At 37.8% G+C, this 23947-nt stretch overlaps 1 protein-coding gene across 1 annotated transcript in view; it reads left to right on the plus strand.

Moving 5' to 3' along the window:
- LOC149460091 (uncharacterized) overlaps window positions 1-23947 on the plus strand; it is a 370510-nt gene that overhangs the window by 312261 nt on the left and 34302 nt on the right. Inside the window, 7 exon segments of the mRNA XM_089680163.1 lie at window positions 1306-1557; window positions 5490-5611; window positions 9487-9640; window positions 11885-12142; window positions 14362-14619; window positions 20752-21009; window positions 23654-23911. Of these exon segments, the coding sequence (XP_089536289.1) occupies window positions 1306-1557; window positions 5490-5611; window positions 9487-9640; window positions 11885-12142; window positions 14362-14619; window positions 20752-21009; window positions 23654-23911 (1560 nt within the window).

The following is a 23947-nucleotide window of genomic DNA, read 5'->3' on the forward strand; positions in this document are numbered from 1 at the left end:
GATTACCGATTTTGATTTTGCACAGCATGGCCACCCTGTAGCAGTATATCTGCTATAGGGCGGTCCTTAAATGGTTAAAAAAACCCATGCAAAACATTGGAATATACAGTAACAATATTTTCTGTCTAAACTACAGTATCAGGAGTGGAAAATCTGAAGTCAGAGATTATGACCACCCCTTCTATATTTCTATATAAATTAGGATTCTTGCGTATTAAAGGATAAGGTTGCCTTTTTACAAAAAATAATACATGCACTTTTTTTGCAGGTAAAAAAATGTGCATTTATTATTTTTTGTTTCTCTAAAACTTTGCACCAGGGATGAGCAGATTTCTGGTGCCATGCAGGTCTCCTGCAGACCTGTCACTATATCTGCTTGCTCGTACACTCCATACAGGCAAGCAAATAGCTACTGATAGGAAGACTCAAAGACCTACCATGGCGCTGTGTTCACTGAGAAATAAAAGCCGACAGCTGCAAAGGCTGTTGGGACTTTTAGTTTTCTCATTCACAGAATACTCTTTTTTAAATTGTGACAACTAGCAAGGAGGTGAAGATCCCCTACTACCTGTCACAACGGGGATCTGGGAGCCGTTCCGTTCCTAACATGTTACATGTTACACCCTGAATATGGGTGTAACATGTAACATGTTATGAAAGGTGAATGTATCCTTTAAATGTACTGCTCCATAATTTATACTTATTTTTAAAGTAACAACATAGTGGAAATCAGCCGTCTTCTGTATACAGAAATTAAAGGTATACATTCCATTACAATTAACTAGAAGGAATTTACTCCTGCCAAAAGAGGAGAGAACTATTCGATTGGAATCACTATAATTTCTAGGGTCAACCAAGAAGCAACCACTTTCCATTATCTCTGGGTACCCTGTGGAGTGAGCTCTCAGAGTTCACTGATTTTGATTTCTGTCATGTAAAAATGAACTGCAAGTTATAAGTAATAAAATGGGAATATAAATGTGAATGTGAAGCCCCCTTCTGTCCAAAGATAGGGAAGCAGAGGGGTTCTTGGAGAAGGGATATGAACTGGGACTTAGGAGAAATTAGAAATTAAGGGAGGGCAGGGGAACAAAAAAGGGTGAATCATATTGACAGGAGAGCGATGAGGTTGAAGAATAGGAGAGATAAATAAATGGGGGCTTGGGTGGGGGTAGAGGGCTAGTATGCCAGTGTGCCATCCAGCCACCTAGGACTCTGCTAGTTCCCATCATTTCCCCCTGTATCTATACATCTTATTTTTTTTCTTGGAGGTAGACTTATATCTTCTGTTTTTATTCTTTATAGAACCAGAAAGCGTGAAGAACCTGACTGCAGACAACATTACAATTACCTCTGTATTGCTCAGCTGGAAGGAACCAGAAGGAAATGTCTCATTTTATTCCATCCAGATCCTGCAAGATCCAGCCTTCAGAAAAAATACATCTTCAACATATTTTCCAGTTGAAGACCTGACACCTGGAAACTATTATACCTTCCTGGTCTTTGCTGTTGCTGGCACGGTAGAAGGGAAAGCATCAAATATATCTGCCTATACACGTAAGTGTCTTTGGGAAAATTAAGCTAGAACCACTTTATAATGATTTAGCTCTGATTTCTTGGTCACTAAAGCAGTGTTTTTGGCTTTTATTAAATGTCACATTATACTGAACTTGTATGGTTTAATAATATGATTTAAGTTGTTCTTGTAAACTTTCAAATGCAATAGAAAAAGAAGCTCACAAATGAACACACATAAGAAAAGTAACACTGAGCTCAAAAACTGGACAGAAAAAAATATTCCTTATTTTATGTTCATATTTGGTTATGTAACTTTTGCTGCATCAGTAAATCATACAGAAATACAGGACCTAAAGTTTGGATCAGAATTGTACATTGTTCCAACTAATATTGCAGTAAAGCAGTGCACGTATAGATCCACAAACATATCCCCTCAAAGGGCACATAAATAAATTCATTGTCAAAGAGTGTATACTGGGGAACAGAATCATTAAAGCATATTATGCCTGCTGGTATCTAAGAATACATTCCTTATTTTCCACAACATTGGTTTAGAAATCAGGGTTGTGATCTCCATGTTTAACCGCCAGACCTTGCAGAATAGCAGTGGATCACTTCTCTTCTGGCCTTTATTTTATGACCTAGGTTTTAAGGGTTGCTTTCTTAGGAGCACAAAGTTTCAGCCAACATAGCTATTCTGGGCAGTAAGGCAACATGATAATAATCTGTCAAGAGTCAGAAACAGAACTTTCTGAAAGTAGGACTCTTCTTGCTATTCTTAGCAACCAGCTTCAACATTTCTTTATCTTCTATTGTAATAAGAACATTGAAAGGAACAGTTCAATCAGTATAAATAACAAGTCCAGTTTTATCAGACGTTTCTGATGTTGTAGCCTGTTCTTACAAACGTCATCTGGGGGTTATAAAGTATTGCATTCAATAGTTCCATCAGTTATGATTATGTAATACATTTTTTTGCCATACATGTATTGATTATATAATGAGAAAAGACGTGAATCTTTTAAAATCTTGTCCATCTGCTATCTAATTGTATCAGTCATTAATTTCACAATTTTAAATTAATAATTATGATCCAAGGAAGCCACATACACATCATTTTGTTAATCAAACATGCACACAAAATTCAGGTCTTTGGGAATGAGTTTGGATTTATAGCAGGAAGCTGTGATATCAGCAGGGGCGGACTGACCATTCGAACACTCGGCCACTGCCCGAGGGCCTGAGGTCAGTAGGGGGCTCCATGAAATGCCCCTGGTTTCTTTTATAGGCTTTTTTGGGTGTGCTTTGAGTGTGGGCAAGGACACAGGGGCCCCATGATCCCCTATTGCCCGGGGGCCCCATGAGTTGTCAGTCCGCCCCTGGATATCAGGGGATACTGGTATTCACACAGACTACCCCACAAAATGATTGATTGCAATGCTGATGTCTGTTTGGACAAGGCTGAGTGTGTTTTTGATGGATGATTGCAAGTAAATACACATAAAATTTAGAGCATGATACATAAGAAACACTGTGCACCATGGTGCAGCCATCACAGTTAAAAACCCAAAGATGAAAACATATGAATATAAAACAGCTAAAGATCAAATGCATTAAATACACACCTTTAAATGATAATAAGATTAATTGTACACAGGTTCAGCAACGTGTCCTTGGATCAGTTTGTATTTAGCATAGACATTTTGACACAAATTTTCCGCCACTGATATCTTGGACTGTTGTATGTTGATGCTATACTTTATTCATTATATATTATGGCAAGGTTGTAAAAAATTTGGGGCAAAAATATAATACTTGGAATATTACTATTATCTGGTTATGCTTAGAGACAACAATATTTTTCCTGGTATAGTTACTGATTATAGTAACAATCTTATGATATTATACTTATTATTGATTATTCATTTGTTCTGCAATGTTATGTGCTGCAATATTGTGACAAATTGTTCCTGTGTCTGAAAACTATTTTCGGAACCTGAAAGTGCATGTTATGTGCTAAAAGGAGTAGATGCAATATGAAAAGAAAAAAGATGGTATATACTACAGTATATTGGATAGGTGGTAACCTGTATCTTTGAAACTATAATTTTCAGTGTCTGTATGGAATCCTAGGCTTCCTCCAGAGTTTTCTAGTGGTCAGTTGACCAATTAACAATTAATTCCTCTCAAATCACTAATTCTTTTAGCTATCTGCAAGAGTGACATTCTTCTTCCAGATTCACAAATGTAAGGAACATGCTTCCCCCTGACCATCTGTGCAAATGGGCCTTTCTCCCACTTACTACCAATGCAAGAGGGGCCTTCTCCTACTGACCACCAATTAAAGGGCCCGTTCACAATAAAACATGGTGCTGGAGACCCACGTTACTGGTTTTTCTGCAACACATTCCAATCACACTGCTCTTGAGATCTTCAACAGGTATCAGTGCAAAGTTATTGACACCCCAAATGCAGGTCACAAACGCAGTGCATTTGACCACACTGGATTACACCAAATTGCAAAGTACAAAAGTACCAAGCAAACCAGTTGCAGTGCATTTCCAAGAGTAATGAATGCTCAAAATAAATGGGCTGAAATTGTACGGCACAGAACTGCATGTGGATCCCACAGGAACGCTGTATGGTTCCTGTAGGATTCATGTGCAGTTCCTAGTGTAAAAGAACCCTAGGTGAGTCTTTCTCCCGGTGACCACCAACATAAAAACATCCTTCCCCACTGACCACCGTTGTAGGAGGGTTCTTTTCCCAATGATCACCAATGTAAGGGGGTACTTCTGCATTGACCACCTATGTGAGGGAATTCTACAATTTTCACTGTCTGTGTTTCTTTTCTTGTCATTATTGTCATTTGTTTTATTTAATTATTTTTGCTAAAAAAAATACTTTTATTATATAAGAAAGCTCTGGGTGTTAAGTATGCTAAGCACACTACATTCCTTATTTTGTTACTGTATTTATCATTATATATCAACTTACTGTCCATGATATTAAAACTTAAATTTTTTAAATTACAATAATAAACACATTATACTTATCTGTGTAATGGTTTGTACAGTGCAGCCTCAATCCTCCTCTTCTCGGGTCTCCCACTGGTGCTCCCACCTGCCCAGTGCCCTCATATAGAGCTGCTTCCTATGGTGGCACTCGTGTTTGCTCGCCCCCAAGCCACCTTGGCTGTGTCTGTTGACAGGTATGTATATGGGGGGCGAGGAGGGAGTCTTAGACACAGAAGGGTTATTTTACCTTAATGCATAGAATGCATTAAGGTAAAACAACTTGAGGCTTTAAAACCACTTTAATGTATTGTGAGCTGTAGATATAAATATTAGTAGGAGTTCCCTGATACCTGAAGATTATTTTAAGGGTCCTTATCCGTGTGTCAAAAGGTTGGAAAAGACCGGCTTATTTAGACACCCTAATTTTCTTATATTAATATCCCTGAGCAACAGTCAAAAAAAGGGGTTCTATTTTACTTACTCAAATTTGGGCGTAATTCAATTAGATTAAGGCATGCTTCATGTTTCTTCCAGTTTTGTTTTGTCTTCCAGTTTCCAGTTTTGGAATTCTGTGAGGTATGCTCCATGTACTCTCTGATTTTCTTTCCTAAACATTGCAGTTTCAGTTACAGACTACTCATCTTCCAAATTAGAAGCAGTAATATTTAGAGCATAGGGGAGAGGGGGTGGGGAGGTCACATTACATTTAGCTGTGGGGGCTTTTGTTCTTGACTGGATCAGTTGATCTCCAAGATAAAATTGTTATCCAAGTAGAAAATGGGCCAGGACAACATTTGAAGATGGAGAATGCTGAATTTGATTCTTTTACTGACTGTCTCTCTTATCCATGGATGTTCACAGATGACAGATCAACGTGATCTTGGTATGCATCCGGATTCATAGTTTTTATGTTGCTCATCGCTAATATTAAGTTGATTGTGTGCTTACTTATAGTACTTGGAACAGTCCAATACATGAAGACAGAGAATATCACCTCCACTTCGGTATCTCTGAGCTGGGACAAACCATATGGAAATGTCAGCTCATATTTCATCCAGATTCTCGGAGATCCTACTGTCAACATAACTAACAATATGACTTCTTATACGATTGAAGGCCTAACGCCTAACGTAAAAGGAAATAGTATTAATTTAACAGTACCTGTGTAATGGTCTTGCATAGAGCAGCCTTGATCCTTCTCTTCTTGGGTCTCCTGCCAGTGCTCCCCCATGACCTGTGCCCCCATAGAAAGCTGCTTCTTATGGGGGCATTCGTGTGTGCTCACCCCCGAGAATCCCTGTCTGTGTCTATTGACACAGTTAGCAGGGCTCAGTACTGTCCTCTGCTCCCTCATCACTGGATTTGATTGACAGGAGCAGGAGCCAATGGATACCACTGCTACAAATCTACCCAGTGAGAAGAGATAGAGCCGGGAGACCTGCAATTCTCGTGCACAGCACTGGATTGACATAAGGCTCAGGGGGGTGAGAGGGGAGTCTGTGACACAGATGGGATTTGTTTTTACTTTAATGCATAGAATGCATTAAGGTAAAACACCTTGAAGCTTTAGAACCACTTTAACGTATTGTGAGCTGTAGATATAATATTTATTAGCAGGAGTTCCCTGATACCTGAAGATTTATTTAAGGGTCCTTATCCGTGTGTCAAAGCTTTGTGAATTGAGATGATTGTCCAGCTAAATTTCCATATCCTTTCCTTATTTTTGTAATTTCCTTCTTTTTTCCCTTTCCCTAAGGATAGATATTTAACAAATAGCTGGAACTGTTTGTAAAGAAAAGGCATATGTGGTCTTAAAGGATGGGACGTGGCTTAATGCAGTGGACACACCTTGTTTTAATCATTAAGACCAAATATTTTGTACTATGTGTATGCAGTCTTTGGAATTATGGCTTAGCTGGCGTGAATTACTCTATACCAAACTATTCTAATTAATTTGTAGCACCTGAGAGAGTACGGAGCCTTACAGCTTATGATATTACCACCACTTCTGTATCTCTGAACTGGCTACCACCTACTGGAAATGCAAGTTCCTACCAGATCCAGATCCTGGAAAATTCATCTTTCAGTGTAATTGTGGCCACAACATCTTTTACCATACAGAATCTGATACCTGGCAATTATTACACCTTCCTGGTCTCTGCCCTTGTTGGAGAAGCAGCATAAAAGGAAACAGCTCTGTGACAGTTAACTACACAAGTGTCTGTGGGAAAGGACAACTCAATCTATTGATCAGAGATATTTAGCTTTCTATTGAATTAGTTGGTAGATTTCTGCTATGTGTCTGGGACAGGAACTGGAGGAAGAATTTCCATTACAGATAGCTGGCCAAAATAAACTTAATAGTTCTAGGTTATACTTGTATTTTGTAATATTTCACTGCTGTTCACTGTTTCGTTATGTTTTATGTCATGTGCAATGTGTTTATGTCTAGGAGAAGAAGATCACAGTATGCAAAGATTCTCTCACTAATATTAAACATGGCAATTTACAACTTATAGCTGTAGTAAATTTTATTAAAATACGCATTAATATTAATGTTTACTAGTTGGGTAGGCGGAGCCTGATAGGGATTCAGAAACACTAGGTCATCTCTCTCCTTGTGATTGACAGCAGGCACAGATATGTAGATTTTTTAATAAAGTGGTTGTAAACCTTCAAATATAGCCAGTGAAGTGACTGGCCTCAGGTGATAAACAGTGATGAAACAAATCCTCTCACATATGTTGAGATTGTTTATCTACTGCTGTCAGCCCTCTACATCCATTCAAAGTGTAGAATTTACACAGGATCTCTCAGCTCTGAAAAGCAGGGGGCAGAGAGTTACATCAGTGAGGAGAGCTCTGATAGCTGATTGGAGGGAAGGGACACACCCCCTCTAAACAACTCACTGGAAAGTAGCTGAGGCTGTCAATCAAAGGCTGTGCTCTCCCCTGTCACCAGTTCACTCTTGGTGTCAGGAAAACTCATCAGAAGTGACTCATGCAGATAGCAGAGGAATGAGGCAGCAGACAGAAATGACGCTTAGTGCTCTGGATTGAGACAAACACACAGTATAGAGGGATACACTTTGTTCATATTTTATGTCTGAGATTTATAACCACTTTACATTAGTAATTAGAGATAGTAATCTTTATTGACAAAATCAGTTTAATAACATTAGACTCAACTCACAAAGCTAAACCACCAGGAAAAGTATACAGCTATATCCAATAAAATATATAAACTACACTCACATGTGTCAATGCTTTGTATATTGAGCCTATTATGCAGCTATAATATTTTTCCACATGCATTCATTATTTTTCCAATTTCATTTTCGTTGCCTAAGGATGGATATTTAACAAATTTACTACATCTGTCTGCAAAGATTAGGTTTATGTAATCTTAAAGGATTGGCTATGGTCCTAATGCTCTTGGAACAGCTTATTTTTATCATAATATTGTTTAGTCATTAGGATCACATATTTATTATTATATTTATGCAATCTTTGGAATTAAAGATAAATTTAGCTGAATTACTCTATATCAAACTACTCTAATTTGTTTGTAGCACCTGAAAAAGTGCAGAACCTTACAGCTTATGATATCACCACCACTTCTGTATCTCTGAACTGGCTACCACCTACTGGAAATGCAAGTTCCTACCAGATCCAGATCCTAGAAAATTCATCTTTCAGTGTAATTGTGGCCACAACATCTTTTACCATACAGAATCTGATACCTGGCAATTATTATACCTTCCTGATCTCTGCCCTTGTTGGAGGAAACAGCATAAAGGGAAACAGCTATGTGACAGTTATCTACACAAGTAAGTGTCTGAGGAAATGCACAACTCAATCTATTGATCAGAGATATGTAGATTAAAGTGGTTGTAAACCTTCACATATAGCCAGTGAAGTGACTGGCCTCAGGTGATATACATTGATGAAACAAATCCTCCCACATAAGTTGTGATTGTTTATCTACAGCTGTCTTCCCTCTACATCCATTCAAAGTGTAGAATCTACACAGGATCTCTCAGCTCTGAAAAGCAGGGGGCAGAGAGTGGAAAGTTACATCAGTGAGGACAGCTCTGATAGCTGATTGGAGGGAAGCCCCCCCCCCCCTTCTGAACAACTCACTGGAAAAGAGCTAAGACTGTTAATCAAAGGCTGTGCTTTCCCCTGTCACCAGTTCATTCTTGGTGTCAGGAAAGAAGTGACTCATGCGGATAGCAGAGGAATTAGGCAGCAGACAGAAATGACACTTAGTGCTCTGGATTGAGACAAACACACAGTATAGAGGGATATGCTTTGTTCATATTTTATGTCTGAGATTTACAACAAATTTACATTAGTAATTATAGATAGTAATCTTTATTGACAAAATCAGTTTAATAACATTAGACTCAACTCACAAAGCTAAACCACCAGGAAAAGTATACATAATTTTAAAAGAATGACAGTTGTTTTCAGTTAAATCCAATAAAATGTATAAACTACACTCACATGTCTAAAGTAGAAAGCCTTTTCCTTGTGTCAATGCTTTGTATGTTGAGCCTATTGCAGCTATAATATTTTTCCATATGCATTCGTTATTTTTCCAATTTCATTCTCTTTGCTTAAGGATGGATATTTAACAAATTTACTGCATCTGTCTGCAAAGATTAGGTTTATGTGGTCTTATAGGACTGGCTATGGTCCTAATGCTCTTGGAACAGCTTGTTTTATCATAATATTGTTTAGTCATTAGGACCAAATATTTATTATTATGTTTATGCAATCTTTGGAATTAAAGATAAACTTAGCTGAATTACTCTATACCAAACTACTCTAATTTGTTTGTAGCACCTGAGAAAGTACAGAGCCTTACAGCTTATGATATCACCACCACTTCTGTATCTCTGAACTGGCTACCACCTACTGGAAATGCAAGTTCTTACCAGATCCAGATCCAGGAAAATTCATCTTTCAGTGTAATTGTGGCCACAACATCTTTTACCATACAGAATCTGATACCTGGCAATTATTACACCTTCCTGGTCTCAGCCCTTGTTAGAGGAAACAGCATAAAGGGAAACAGCTCTGTGACAGCTAACTACACAAGTAAGTGTCCGTGGAAATGCACAACTCAATCTATTGATCAGAGACATGTATATTAAAGTGGTTGTAAACCTTCACATATACCCAGTGAAGTGACTGGCCTCAGGTGATACACATTGATGAAACAAATCCTCCCACATAAGTTGTGATTGTTTATCTTCAGCTGTCTTCCCTCTACATCCATTCAAAGTGTAGAATTTACACAGGATCTCTCAGCTCTGAAAAGCAGGGGGCAGAGAGTGGAAAGTTACATCAGTGAGGAGAGCTCTGATAGCTGATTGGAGGGAAGGGACCCCCTCCCCTTCTGAACAACTTGCTGGAAGAAAGCTAAGGCTGTCAATCAAAGGTTGTGCTCTCCCCTGTCACCAGTTCACTCTTGGTGTCAGGAAAGCTTGTCAGAAGTGACTCATGCAGATAACAGAGGAATTAGGCAGCAGACAGAAATAACACTTAGTACTCTGGATTGAGACAAACACACAGTATAGAGGGATATGCTTTGTTCATATTTTATGTCTGAGATTTACAATCACTTTACATTAGTAATTAGAGATAGTAATCTTTATTGACAAAATCAGTTTAATAACATTAGACTCAACTCACAAAGCTAAACCACCAGGAAAAGTATACATAATTTTAAAAGAATGACAGTTGTTTTCAGTTAAATCCAATAAAATGTATAAACTACACTTACATGTCTAAAGTAGAAAGCCTTTTCCTTGTGCCAATGCTTTGTATATTCAGCCTATTGCAGCTATAATATTTTTCCATATGCATTCATTATTTTTCCAATTTCATTCTCTTTGCCTAAGGGTGGATATTTAACAAATTTACTGCATCTGTCTGCAAAGAATAGGTTTATGTGGTCCTAAAGGATTGGCTATGGTCCTAATGCTCTTGGAACAGCTTGTTTTATCATAATATTGTTTAGTCATTAAGACCAAATATTTATTATTATGTTTATGCAATCTTTGGAATTAAAGATAAACTTAGCTGAATTACTCTATACCAAACTACTCTAATTTGTTTGTAGCACCTGAGAAAGTACAGAGCCTTACAGCTTATGATATCACCACCACTTCTGTATCTCTGAACTGGCTACCACCTACTGGAAATGCAAGTTCTTACCAGATCCAGATCCAGGAAAATTCATCTTTCAGTGCATTTGTGGCCACAACATCTTTTACCATACAGAATCTGATACCTGGCAATTATTACACCTTCCTGGTCTCAGCCCTTGTTGGAGAAAGCAGCATAAAGGGAAACAGCTCTGTGACAGCTAACTACACAAGTAAGTGTCTGTGGGAAAGGACAATTTAATCTATTGATCAGAGATATTTAGCTTTCTATTGAATTAGTTGGTAGATTTCTGCTATGTGACTGGGACAGGAACTCGAGGAAGAATTTCCCTAACAGACCAAAATAAACTTCATAATTCTAGGTTCTACTTGTATTTTGTAATAACTCACTACTATTGACTGTTTCATTATGTTATATGTCATCTGCAATGTGCTTTTTATGTCTAGGAGAAGAAGATCACAGTATGCAAAGATTCTCTCTCTAATATAAAACATGACAATTTACAACTTGTAGCTGTAGTACATTTAATTAAAATATGCATTTATATTAATGTTTACCAGTTGGGTAGGGATTCAGAAACATTAGGTCATCTCTCTCCTTGTGATTGACAGCAGGTACTGGGCAGATGTCATGGCCAATAAACAGTCTGCTGTTGGCTATGGGACTAACTGCCTGCTGTCATTCACAAGGAGATAGTAATCTTTATTAGCCAAATCAGTTTAATAACATGTGACTCAACCCACAGAGCTAAAACACCAGGATACATATACATCATTTTAAAAGTGTGACAGTTACTTTCATCTAAGACTAACAAGATGTGAAAGCTACACTCACATAGGTTAATTAGAGAGCTTTATTCTTGTCTCAAAGGTTTGTGAGTGGAAATGATTGTCCATATGCATTCCTTTTTTCTAATTTCCTTTTCTTTGCTCTGTCCCTAAGGATGGATATTTAAGAAATTAGTTGGATCAGTTTATAAAGAATAGGCTTATATAATTTTAAAGGATAGGCAATTGGGGGGGGGGTGAAGCACTGGGGGGCAGCTTATTTTATCTTAATATTCTTTAGTCAATAAGACCAAATATTTAGTTCTATGTGTGTCCAATATTTGGAATTATGGATCAACTTAGCCAAATTACTTTATACCAAACTACTCTAATTTGTTTATAGCACCTGAAAAAGTACAGAGCCTTACCGCTTACAATATCACCACCACTTCTGTATCTCTGAACTGGCTACCACCTACTGGAAATGCAAGTTCGTACCAGATCCAGATCCTGGAAAATTCATCTTTCAGTGTAATTGTGGCCACAACATCTTTTACCATACAGAATCTGATACCTGGCAATTATTACACCTTCCTGGTCTCTGCCCTTGTTGGAGGAAACAACATAAAAGGAAACAGCTCAGTGACAGCTAACTACACAAGTAAGTGTCTGTGGGAAAGGACAATGCAAACTACTAATGAGAGATATTTAGCTTTTTATTGAATTAGTTGGTAGATGTCTGCTATGTGACTGGGACAGGAACTGGAGGAAGAATTTCCCTAACAGACAGCTGGCCAAAATAAACTTAATAGTTCTAGGTACTGCTGGTATTTTGTAATACCTCACTGCTATTTACTGTTTCATTATGTTTTATGTCATGCGCAGTATGTTTTGTATGTCTAGGAGAAGAAGATCACTACATGGAAAGATTCTCTCTCGAATATAAAAATATGGCAGATTACAACATATAGCTGTAGTAGAATTTATTACAATATTAATGTTTACTACTTCAAAAAGTGCATATAGTCGTGGAAGTTCTTAAAGAGTGTCTACAACACTCTTTAGAACTTTGCTGTTCCTTCACACGACATATGTCAATGATTGCTCCAAATTTATATACCGTATTTTCCGGCGTATAAGACGACCCCCCTACTTTTCCTGTTAAAATATAGGGTTTGGGCTATACTCGCCGTATAAGACTACCCCTCTACCAACCAATCACGGCAAGCGATGTACCAGTATTTTCTGTGCACACTGTGCACACTGCATACAAAGCCTGCTTGGATTGGGTGGGTCAGCTCTCCCTGCCTGCCCAGCCCTGCCTGTCTCCAAGATGATCCGAGCGGTACCATAAATTGCACAAAACTGCCACAGTGAAGACATTATAATATTAATAATTAATTACCGTATTTCATAGAAATGAAGGGGACAAGGTCGGATGCAGCAGTACCATACCGGTACTTCCGAGCTGACGCTTCTGCGCATGTCTTCGGCAGCAGTAGACGATCGCTGATCACCATTCCTCGCAGAACTGCATGAGACATCGGATGCAGCCGTTCAGTGCTCGATTGATCGTGACTGAAACTGTGACATGCGTAGAAGCCGCTACCCGATGTGTATCCCTTCTCTGCATATCACAGTTTCAGTCAAGCTCAATCGAGCACTGCTGCATCCGACGTCTCATGCAGTTCTGCGAGCTATGGTGATCCGCGATCGTCTACTGCTGCCGAAGACATGCGCAGAAGCGTCAGCTCGGAAGTACAGTAAGGTTTCAGCACAGCACCCGGCGTATAAGACGACCCCCGACTTTGTAGAAGATTTCCAGGGGTTAAAAAGTCGTCTTATACGCCGGAAAATACGGTACGTATTTCCATCAGTTTCCAGCAGGTACATACAGTCCATCCATAATGCAAAAAAGCTCCCCTCCCACACTACAGTTGCCACACAGACAACTCATCAACCAAGGAAGTTTATAGTTGGGTGGGCGGAGCCTGATAGGGATTTAGAAGTGACAGTTGTTTTCATCTACATTTAATAAGATGTAAACATTTCATCCATATGTCTAAATTTGAAAGCCTTTTCCTTTTGTTAAAGCTTTGTATATTGAGCCTATTGTCCAGCTATATTATTTTCCATATGCATTCCTTATTTTTCTAATTTCCTTCTTTTTCCCCTGTCCCTAAGGATGGATATTTAACAAATTAACTGGATCAGTTTGTAAAGAATAGGCATATATGGTCTTAAAGGATAAGCTGTAGTCTTAATGCACTGGGGCAGGTTGTGTTATCCTTATATTCTTTAGTCATTAAGACCAAATAGTTAGCACTATATGCATGCAATCTTTGGAATTACAGTGATTCTAAAGGAAATGTTTGTTTTAAATATAAAAAATCTCATATTTGCCTGCTCTGTGAAATGGTTTTGCACAGAGAAGACCTGACCCTTCTCTTTTTGGGTTCCCCGCTGGCAATCTTGGTTCCTCGACCCCTCTGAGTGCCCCCATAGGAAGCCGCCTGATATGGGGTCTGTCACTTGGGCTCACTTTGGAGCCACATTCTGTGTGTCTATTGATACACATAGAGCGACTCAGCCCTGCCCCCCACTCTCTCCTCACTTGCTGTGATTTACAGAAGAAGAGAGAGAGAGCCAAGAGAGTCACTGCTCTCAGGCATGGCACTGGATAAAAATCTAACTTAGGTAAGTATAAGGGGGGCTGAGGGGAAACTGCACACAGAAGTTTTTTTACCCTAATGCAAAGAATGCAATAAGGTAAAAAATGCATTAAGACCAAATATTTGATACTACGTGTATGCAATCTTTGGAATTAAGGATTAATTTAGCTCAATTACTTTATACCAAACTATTCTAATTTGTTTATAGCACCTGAAAAAGTACAGAGCCTTACACCTTATGATATCACCACCACTTCTGTATCTCTGAACTGGCTACCACCTACTGGAAATGCAAGTTCCTACCAGATCCAGATCCTGGAAAATTCATCTTTCAGTGTAATTGTGGCCACAACATCTTTTACCATACAGAATCTAATACCTGGCAATTATTACACCTTCCTGGTCTCTGCCCTAGTGGGAGGAAACAGCATAAAAGGAAACAGCTCTGTGACAGCCAACTACACAAGTAAGTGTCTGAGGGAAAGGACAACTCGATCTATTGATCAGAGATATGTTTTTATTAAGTGAGTTGGTAGAGTTACGCTGTCACTGGGACAAGAGCTAGAGGAAGAATTTGCCTAACAAATAACCAGCCAATATAAATTGAATAATTAAAGGCTCTACTTGTATTTTGTAAAGCCTCACTGCTATTGACTGTTTCATTATGTTTTATGTCATGTGCAATGTGTTTTGTATGTCTAGGAGAAGATAATAACATGCAAAAATTATCTCTTGAATATAAAAACACGACAAATTAGAAATTACAGCTGTAGTAAATTTAATTAAAATTAACATTATTGTATTAACCCTTTGGCACCAGTTCCTCCCACCCCTTTAAGGGGTTTATGACGTGGTCTCATCACATGATTGTTTACATCGGGTATGCAAATATGCGGCCTCTCAGTGTCAAGACACAGCTGCCGAGAGGCCGCATATTTGTGTACCGTCGTCGGCAAGGAGTTATTGTTTTTACTACCGTAAAAAAGTGCATATAGTCTGGGAAGTTCATAGTGTCTACAACTCTCTTTAAAACTTCGCTGTTCCTTCACATGAAAAATGTCAATGATTGCTCCTAATTCATGTATTTGTTTCCAACAGTTTCCAGCAGTTTCTAAGCTCCCTCCATGCCAATGCAGTTACCATACAGACAGCTCAGTGGTCAAGGAGGTTTGTAGCTGTGTGGGCAGAGCCTGATGGAGATTTAGAGACACTAGTTCACTATCAGGTCATCTCTCTCTTTGCGATTGACAGCAGAAAGTAGATAGATACCATAGCCAATAAACAGCCTGCTATTGGCTATGAAACTGCCTTCTGTCAATCACAAACAGACCATAACTTTAATGACAAAATCAGTTTAATAACATAACACTCAATTTCAATGCTAATACACCAGGATACATATACAACATTTTGAAAGAGTGGGAAATTTATTTTCACCCAACTCCAATAAGATGTGAAAATTCCACTCATATGTCTAAATTAGAAAGCCTTTTCCTTGTTTTCAAAGCTTTTCGAATTGAGACGATTGTGTAGCTATAATATATTTCCATGTTCCTTATTTTTCTAATTTTGTTCTCTTTGCCTTGTCCCTTAGGGTGGACATTTACCAAATCAATTAGATCTGTTTAAAGAATAGGCATGTACTTGAAGGAAAGGCTTTGGTCCTAATGTACTGATGACAGCTGTTTTTATTCTAATCTTCTCAGGCCTTGCATCCATATGTTTAGTACTGTGTGTATACAAACTTCTGAATTAATGGTCAGCTTAGCTGAATTACATAAAAAATACATTAAGACCAAATATTTGACACTAGGTATGTGCAGTCTTTGCAATTAAGGATTAACTTAGTTGAATGCTTAATTCAGGAAATAATGGAGGGTAATATTTCAAAGGACCCAGAGATTTGTATTTTTTATGGTGGTAAACTTTCTCCGAAAAAATATAAAAACTCAGGTTTGATGTATTATTTGAATGCAGCGAGGGGATTGATACCCAAGTTTTGGAGGGAACAGGAAGTACCAAAAATAAAGGATTGGGTAGATAAAGTGGAGCAGGTATATAGATTAGAGGAACTTTATTATATGGATGAGGATAAGTTGGAGGTTTTCCAGAAAAGGTGGAAGAAATGGGAGGAATTTAAGAAGTCAAATTTATACCTAGAATATAGGTAAAAGAGCTCAAACGTTATGGGTGGAAAGGTAGTAGTAAAAAAGTCCTATTTATGGACTAGGACCTCTGGAATGAGTAGAAAATCGTCAGTCTAGGCTGACAGGGAAGGGGTGGGGGGGGAGGGGAAAATTATATATACGGGGAGGGGGAAAAGAATGCCAAGATGAAAGTTAATAGTCTTGAAATGAAGATAGGTAAATTGGAATTTTATATGATGATTGTTTTAATAATGTTTGTATATATATAAATTGGTATATTGAAAAATTAAAAAAAAAAAAACTTAGTTGAATGACTTTATACCAAACTATTTAGCTTTTTATTTAAAAAAAAAAAAAAGGGGACAGTTATTTTCAGCTATTTCTAATAGGATGCAAAAACTACACTCACATTGGTAAATTAGAGAGCCTTATCCTTGTGCCAAGGTTTCGTGAATTGAGATTATTGTCTAGTTATAATATATTTTCATATGCTTTCTTTATTTTTGTAATTTCCTTCTCTTTTCCCTTTCCCTAAGGATGGATATTTAACAAATAGCTGGATCTGTTTGTAAAGAATAGGAGTATGTGGTCTTAAATGATGGATGGTGGCTTAATGCAGTGGGGCAGCTTGTTTTATCCTAATATTCTTTATTCATTAATACCAAATATTTAGTATTATGTACAGTTGTACTCAAAAGTTTGCATACCTTGGCAGAAATTGTGACATTTTGGCATTGATATGGAAAATAGGACTGATCATGCCAAAAACTGCATTTTTATTGAAGGATAATAGTCATATGAAGCCATTTATTATATATATATATATATATATATATATATATATATATATATATATTCATTAATACCAAATATTTAGTACTTTGTTTATGCAATTTTTGGAATTATGGATCAACTGACGTAAATTACTTTACACCAAACTATTCTAATTTATTTGTAGCACCTGAAAAAGTACAGAGCCTTACAGCTTATGATATTACCACCACTTCTGTATCTCTGAACTGGCTACCACCTACTGGAAATGCAAGTTCTTACCAGATCCAGATCCTGGAAAATTCATCTTTCAGTGTAATTGTGGCCACAACATCCTTTACCATACAGAATCTGATACCTGGCAATTATTACACCTTCCTGGTCTCAGCCCTTGTTGGAGGAAGCAGCATAAAAGGAAACAGCTCCGTGACAGTTAACTACACAAGTAAGTATCCATGGAAATGCACAGCTCAATCTATTGATCAGAGATATGTAGATTTTTATTAAAGTGGTTATAAACCTTCACATATAGCAAGTACAGTGACTGACCTCGGGTGATACACAGTGATGAAACACATCCTCCAACATAAATTGATATTGTTTATCTACAGCTGTCTTCCCTCTACATCCATTCAAAGTGCAGAATTTACACAGTATCTCTCAGCTCTGAAAAGCAGGGGGCAGAGAGTAGAAAGTTACATCAGTGAGGAGAGCTCTGATAGCTGATTGGAGGGAAGGGACACACCCCCTCTAAACAACTCACTGGAAAATAGCTGAAGCTGTCAATCAAAGGCTGTGCTCTCCCCTGTCACCAGTTCACTATTGGTGTCAGGAAAACTCATCAGAAGTGACTCGTGTAGATAGCAGAGGAATGAGGCAGCAGACAGAAATGACGCTTAGTGCTCTGGATTGAGAAAAACACACAGTATAGAGGGATACACTCTGTTCATATTTTATGTCTGAGATTTACAACCACTTTACATTAGTAATTAGAGATAGTAATCTTTATTGACAAAATCAGTTTAATAACATTAGACTCAACTCACAAAGCTAAACCACCAAGAAAAATATACATAAATTTAAAAGAATGACAGTTGTTTTCAGCTAAATCCAAAAAAATGTATAAAGTACACTCACATGTCTAAATTAGAAAGCCTTTTCATTGTGGCAATGCTTTGTATATTGAGCTTATTATGCAGGTATAATATTTTTCCATATGCATTCATTATTTTCCAATTTCATTCTCGTTGCCTAAGGATGGATATTTAACAAATTTACTGCATCTGTCTGCAAAGAATAGGTTTATGTGGTCCTAAAGGATAGGCTATGGTCCTAATGCTCTTGGAACAGCTTGTTTTATCATAATATTCTTTAGTCATTAGGATCACATATTTATTATTATATTTATGCAATCTTTGGAATTAAAGATAAATTTAGCTGAATTGCTCTATACCAAACTACTCTAATTTGTTTATAGCACCTGAAAAAGTACAGAGCCTTACAGCTTACGATATCACCACCACTTCTGTATCTCTGAACTGGCTACCACCTACTGGAAATGCAAGTTCCTACCAAATCCAGATCCAGGAAAATTCATCTTTCAGTGTAATTGTGGCCACAACATCTTTTACCATACAGAATCTGATACCTGGCAATTATTACACCTTCCTGGTCTCAGCCCTTGTTGGAGGAAGCAGCATAAAAGGAAACAGCTCTGTGACAGCTAACTACACAAGTAAGTGTCTGTGGGAAAGGACAACTCGATCTATTGATCAGAGATATTTAGCTTTCTATTGAATTAGTTGGTAGATTTCTGCTATGTGACTGGGACAGGAACTCGAGGAAGAATTTCCCTAACAGATAGCTGGCCAAAATAATCTTAATAATTCTAGGTTCTACTTGTATTTTTAATACCTCACTGCTATTTACTGTTTCATTATGTTTTATGTCAAAGTGTTTTGTATGTCTAGGAGAAGAAGATCACAACATGGAAAGATTCTCTCCCGAATATAAAAACATGGCAAATTACAACTTATAGCTGTAGTAGAATTTATTACAATATTAACCTCCCTGGCGGTATTCCCGAGCGTAGCTCAGGGTAAACTTTCAGTACCAAAAGCGGTAACCTCGAACTACACTCAGGATTACCCTGCAGCGTTGCTCTGGGATTCCCTGGTTCACTTACCTGGTCCTGCACTCCTGCGATGTCCCCCCTGCAGCGTCCCCGGCCATCTCCTTCGGCCAATGCCGACATCCGTCTTCCGAGTTCCGGTCCCTGCGAGCATTCTGGAACCAGCGGGCAATTTAGAAAGGTTAAAAAGTGACATTCACTAAATACACTAAAATCACATAGTAAAACATTACTGTATCAAACCATTTCACATACATTTTGTCCCTAGTGCTTTGTCCTGTGCCCTGCCTGCATTTTTACTGTTTTTTCTGCCTGGAAACTGAGAAATGTCCATGGCGTCCAAAAAGCGTCCCTTTTTTGCCAAAAGCAGTTTTAGACCAGCTAAAAAACAGCGATAGTAAATTAGAACCACTTGCAGAAATGAGTGATAATAATTCGTGGGGAAATTCGTCATCAGACACTGAAAACGATTTTGCGACTAAGCTCAGTGACGGGCGAACATGGCGCTCTATTTCAAATATCAGTGTTTTTGGTTTGATTATATTATTGAATTAAATGTATTATTATTATATTATTATTTTTTAGGATTATTTATTATATTATAATTTATAATTTTGTGTTTAAAATTGTATCATACCCGGGATGTTTACTAGACTTTTGTTTGGACAGATTTCAGTGAGTTTTCCTAAAAATTACAGGCCTACAATAAAAAAACAACATATTTCCATGCAAAAAAAATGTACCGCTTTGAGCACAGAAATATTGACATAATCATACCACTAGGGAGGTTAATGTTTACTATTTGAAAAAGTGTATATAGTCGTGGAAGTTCATAAAGAGTGTCTACAACACTCTCTAGAACTTTGCTATTCCTTCACACGACATATGTCAATGATTTCTCCAAATTCATGTACCTATTTCCAACAGTTTTCAGCAGTCCCTAAGGATGGATATTTATTTATCCTTATATTCTTTAGTCATTAAGACCAATAGTTAGTATTGCATGCATTCTTTGGAATTAAAGTGATTCTAAAGGAAATGTTTGTTTTTTAAAAAAAAAAAATCTCATACTTGCCTGCTCTGTGCAGTAGTTTTGCACAGAGAAGACCTGGCCCTCCTCTTCTTGGGTTCCCCGGCATACTTGGTTCCTCAACCCTTCTGGGTGCCCCCATAGGAAGCCGCCTGATATGGGGTCTGTCACTCGGGCTCACTTTGAAGCCACATTCTGTGTGTCTATTGATACACATAGAGCGACTCAGCCCTGTCCCCCACTATCTCCTCACTGGCCGTGACTTATAGAAGAAGAGAGAGAGAGCCAAGAGAGTCACTGCTCTCAGGCAAAGCACTGGATAAAAATCTAACTTAGGTAAGTATAAGGGGGGCTGAGGGGAAACTGCACACAGAAGTTTTTTTACCCTAATGCAAAGAATGCATTAAGGTAAAAAATGCATTAAGACCAAATATTTGATACAACGTGCATGCAATCTTTGGAATTAAGGATTAATTTAGCTGAATTACTTCATACCAAACTATTCTAATTTGTTTATAGCACCTGAAAAAGTACAGAGCCTTACAGCTTATGATATCACCACCACTTCTGTATCTCTGAACTGGCTACCACCTACTGGAAATGCAAGTTCCTACCAAATCCAGATCCAGGAAAATTCATCTTTCAGTGTAATTGTGGCCACAACATCTTTTACCATACAGAATCTAATACCTGGCAATTATTATACCTTCCTGGTCTCTGCCTTTGTTGGAGGAAGCAGCATAAAAGGAAACAGCTCAGTGATAACTAACTACACAAGTAAGTGTCTGAGGGAAAGGACAACTCAATCTATTGAACAGAGATATGTTTTTATTAAGTGAGTTGGTAGAGTTACGCTGTCAGTGGGACAGGAACTAGAGGAAGAATTTCCCTAACAAATAACCAGCCAATAAATATTGAACAATTATAGGCTCTACTTGTATTTTGTAAAGCATCACTGCTATTGACTGTTTCATTATGTTTTATGTCATGTGCAATGTGTTTTGTATATCTAGGAGAAGATAAAACAGCCTGCTATTGGCTATGAGACTGCCTTCTGTCAATCACAAACAGACCATAACCTTAATGACAAAATCAGTTTAATAACATAACACTCACTTTCAATTCCAAAACACCAGGATACGTATACAACATTTTGAAAGAGTGTCAAATTTATTTTCACCCAATTCCAATAAGATGTGAAAGTTCCACTCATATGTCTAAATTAGAAAGCCTTTTCCTTGTTTTCAAAGCTTTTCGAATTGACACGATTGTGTAGCTATAATATATTTCCATGTTCCTTATTTTACTAATTTTGTTCTCTTTGCCTTTTCCCTTAGGGTGGACATTTACCAAATCAATTAGATCTATTTGTAAAGAATAGGCATGTGCTTGAAGGAATGTAGTTGAATGACTTTATACCAAACTATATAGCTTTTTATTTAAAAAAAGGGGGACAGTTACTTTCAGTTATTTCTAATAAGATGCAAATACTACACTCACGTGGGTAAATTAGAGAGTCTTATCCTTGTGCCAAAGCCTTGTGAATTGAGATGATTGTCTAGCTATAATATATTTTCATATGCTTTCTTTATTTTTGTAATTTCCTTCTCTTTTCCCTTTCCCTAACGATGGATATTTAACAAGTAGCTGGATCTGTTTGAAAAGAATAGGAGTATGTGGTCTTAAATGATGGGCGGTGGCTTAATGCAGTGGGGGGCAGCGTGTTTATCCTAATATTCGTTATTCATTAATACCAAATATTTAGTACTATGTACAGTTGTGCTCAAAAGTTTGCATACCCTGGCAGAAATGTGAAATGTTGGCATTGATATTGAAAATATGACTGGTCATGCCAAAAAAGGCTCTTTTATTGAAAAATGATAGTCATATGAAGCCATTTATTATCAAATAGTTGTTTGGCTTCTTTTTAAATCATAATGATAACAGAAATCACCCAAATGGCCATGATAAAAAGTTTACATACCCTGGAATGTTTGGCCTTGGTACAGACACCAAGGTGACACATGGGTTAAAATGCCAATTAGAGGTTAATATCCCACATCTGTGGCTTTTTAAATTGCAATTAGCGTCAGTGTATAAATAGTCAATGAGTTTGTTAGCTCTTACGTGGAAGAACTGACTAGGCTAGATACTGAGCCAAGGGGATCAGAAAAGAACTGACAAAAGTCCTGCATAACAAGGTAATGGAAGTTAGGAGATGGAAAAGGATATATAAAGATGTCCAAAGCCTTGATAATGCCAGTCATCACTTCCACTAAGAAGTAGAAAATTCAGGGACCTCTTGATACCAAGCCAAGTACAAGTAGACCAAGAAAGATTGCAGCCACAACTGCCAAAAGAATTCGTTGGGATACAAAGAGAAACTCATAGGTAACCACAAGAAAAATACAGACTGCTCTGGAAAAAGACAGTGTGGTTGTTTTGAAGGAGCACAATATGAGGACACTTGAACAAAAATTAGCTGCATGGTCAAGATGCCAGAAAGAAGCCTTTACTGCATCAATGACACAAAGGCCTGGTTAGGCATGCCAAGGTGTTGTTGGGCATATTGTAACCGGGCTTTTTTGTGACATTGGTGCAGTAAAAGCTTCTTTCTGGCACCTCGACCAAACAGCTCATTATTGTTCAAGTATCACTGTATTGTACTCCTTAAAAACAACAACACCATCTTTTTCCATAGCACCTGTATTTCTTTTGAGATTGCCTGTGGGTTTTTCTTTGAATCCCAGACAATCCTTCTGTTAGTTATGGCTGTAATCTTTCTTGGTCTACCTGACCATGGCTTGGTATCAAAAGATCCCTTTCCACTTCTTAATAGGTGATTTAACAGTACTGATTGGCATATTCAAGGCCTTGGACATCTTTTTATGTCCTTTTCCATCTTTATAAAGTTCCATTACCTCGTTACGCAGGACTTTTGACAGTTCTTTTCTGATCCCCATGGCTCAGTATCTAGCCTAGTCAGTGCTTCCATGTAAGAGCTAAAAAACTCATTGACTATTTATACACTGACACTAATTGCAATTTAAAAAGCCATAGATGTGGGACATTAACCTCTAATTCGCATTTTAACCCGTGTGTGTCACCTTGTGTGTCTGTACCAAGGCCAAACATTCTAAGGGATGTAAACTTTTGATCATGGCCATTTGGGTGATTTCTGTTATCATTATGATTTAAAAAGGAGCCAAACAACTATTTGATAATACATGGCTTCATATGACTATCATTCTTCAATAAAAGAGCCTTTTTTGGCGTGATCTATTTTCAATAACAATGCCAAAATTTCACAATTTCTGCCAGGGTATGCAAACATTTGAGCACAACTGTATACGCAATCTTTGGAATTAAGGATCAACTGACGTAAATTACTTAACACCAAACTATTCTAATTTGTTTGTAGCACCTGAAAAAGTACAGAGCCTTACAGCTTACAATATCACCACCACTTCTGTATCTCTGAACTGGCTACCACCTACTGGAAATGCAAGTTCCTACCAAATCCAGATCCAGGAAAATTCATCTTTCAGTGTAATTGTGGCCACAACATCTTTTACCATACAGAATCTGATACCTGGCAATTATTACACCTTCCTGGTCTCAGCCCTTGTTGGAGGAAACAGCATAAAGGGAAACAGCTCTGTGACAGCTAACTACACAAGTAAGTGTCTGTGGGAAAGGGCAATGCAATCTATTG

The sequence above is a fragment of the Staurois parvus genome, unplaced genomic scaffold (assembly GCF_062004578.1).
Source record: "Staurois parvus isolate SC_StPar_1 unplaced genomic scaffold, SC_StPar_1.0 ptg000235l, whole genome shotgun sequence".
In the NCBI taxonomy this organism is placed as follows: domain Eukaryota; kingdom Metazoa; phylum Chordata; class Amphibia; order Anura; family Ranidae; genus Staurois; species Staurois parvus.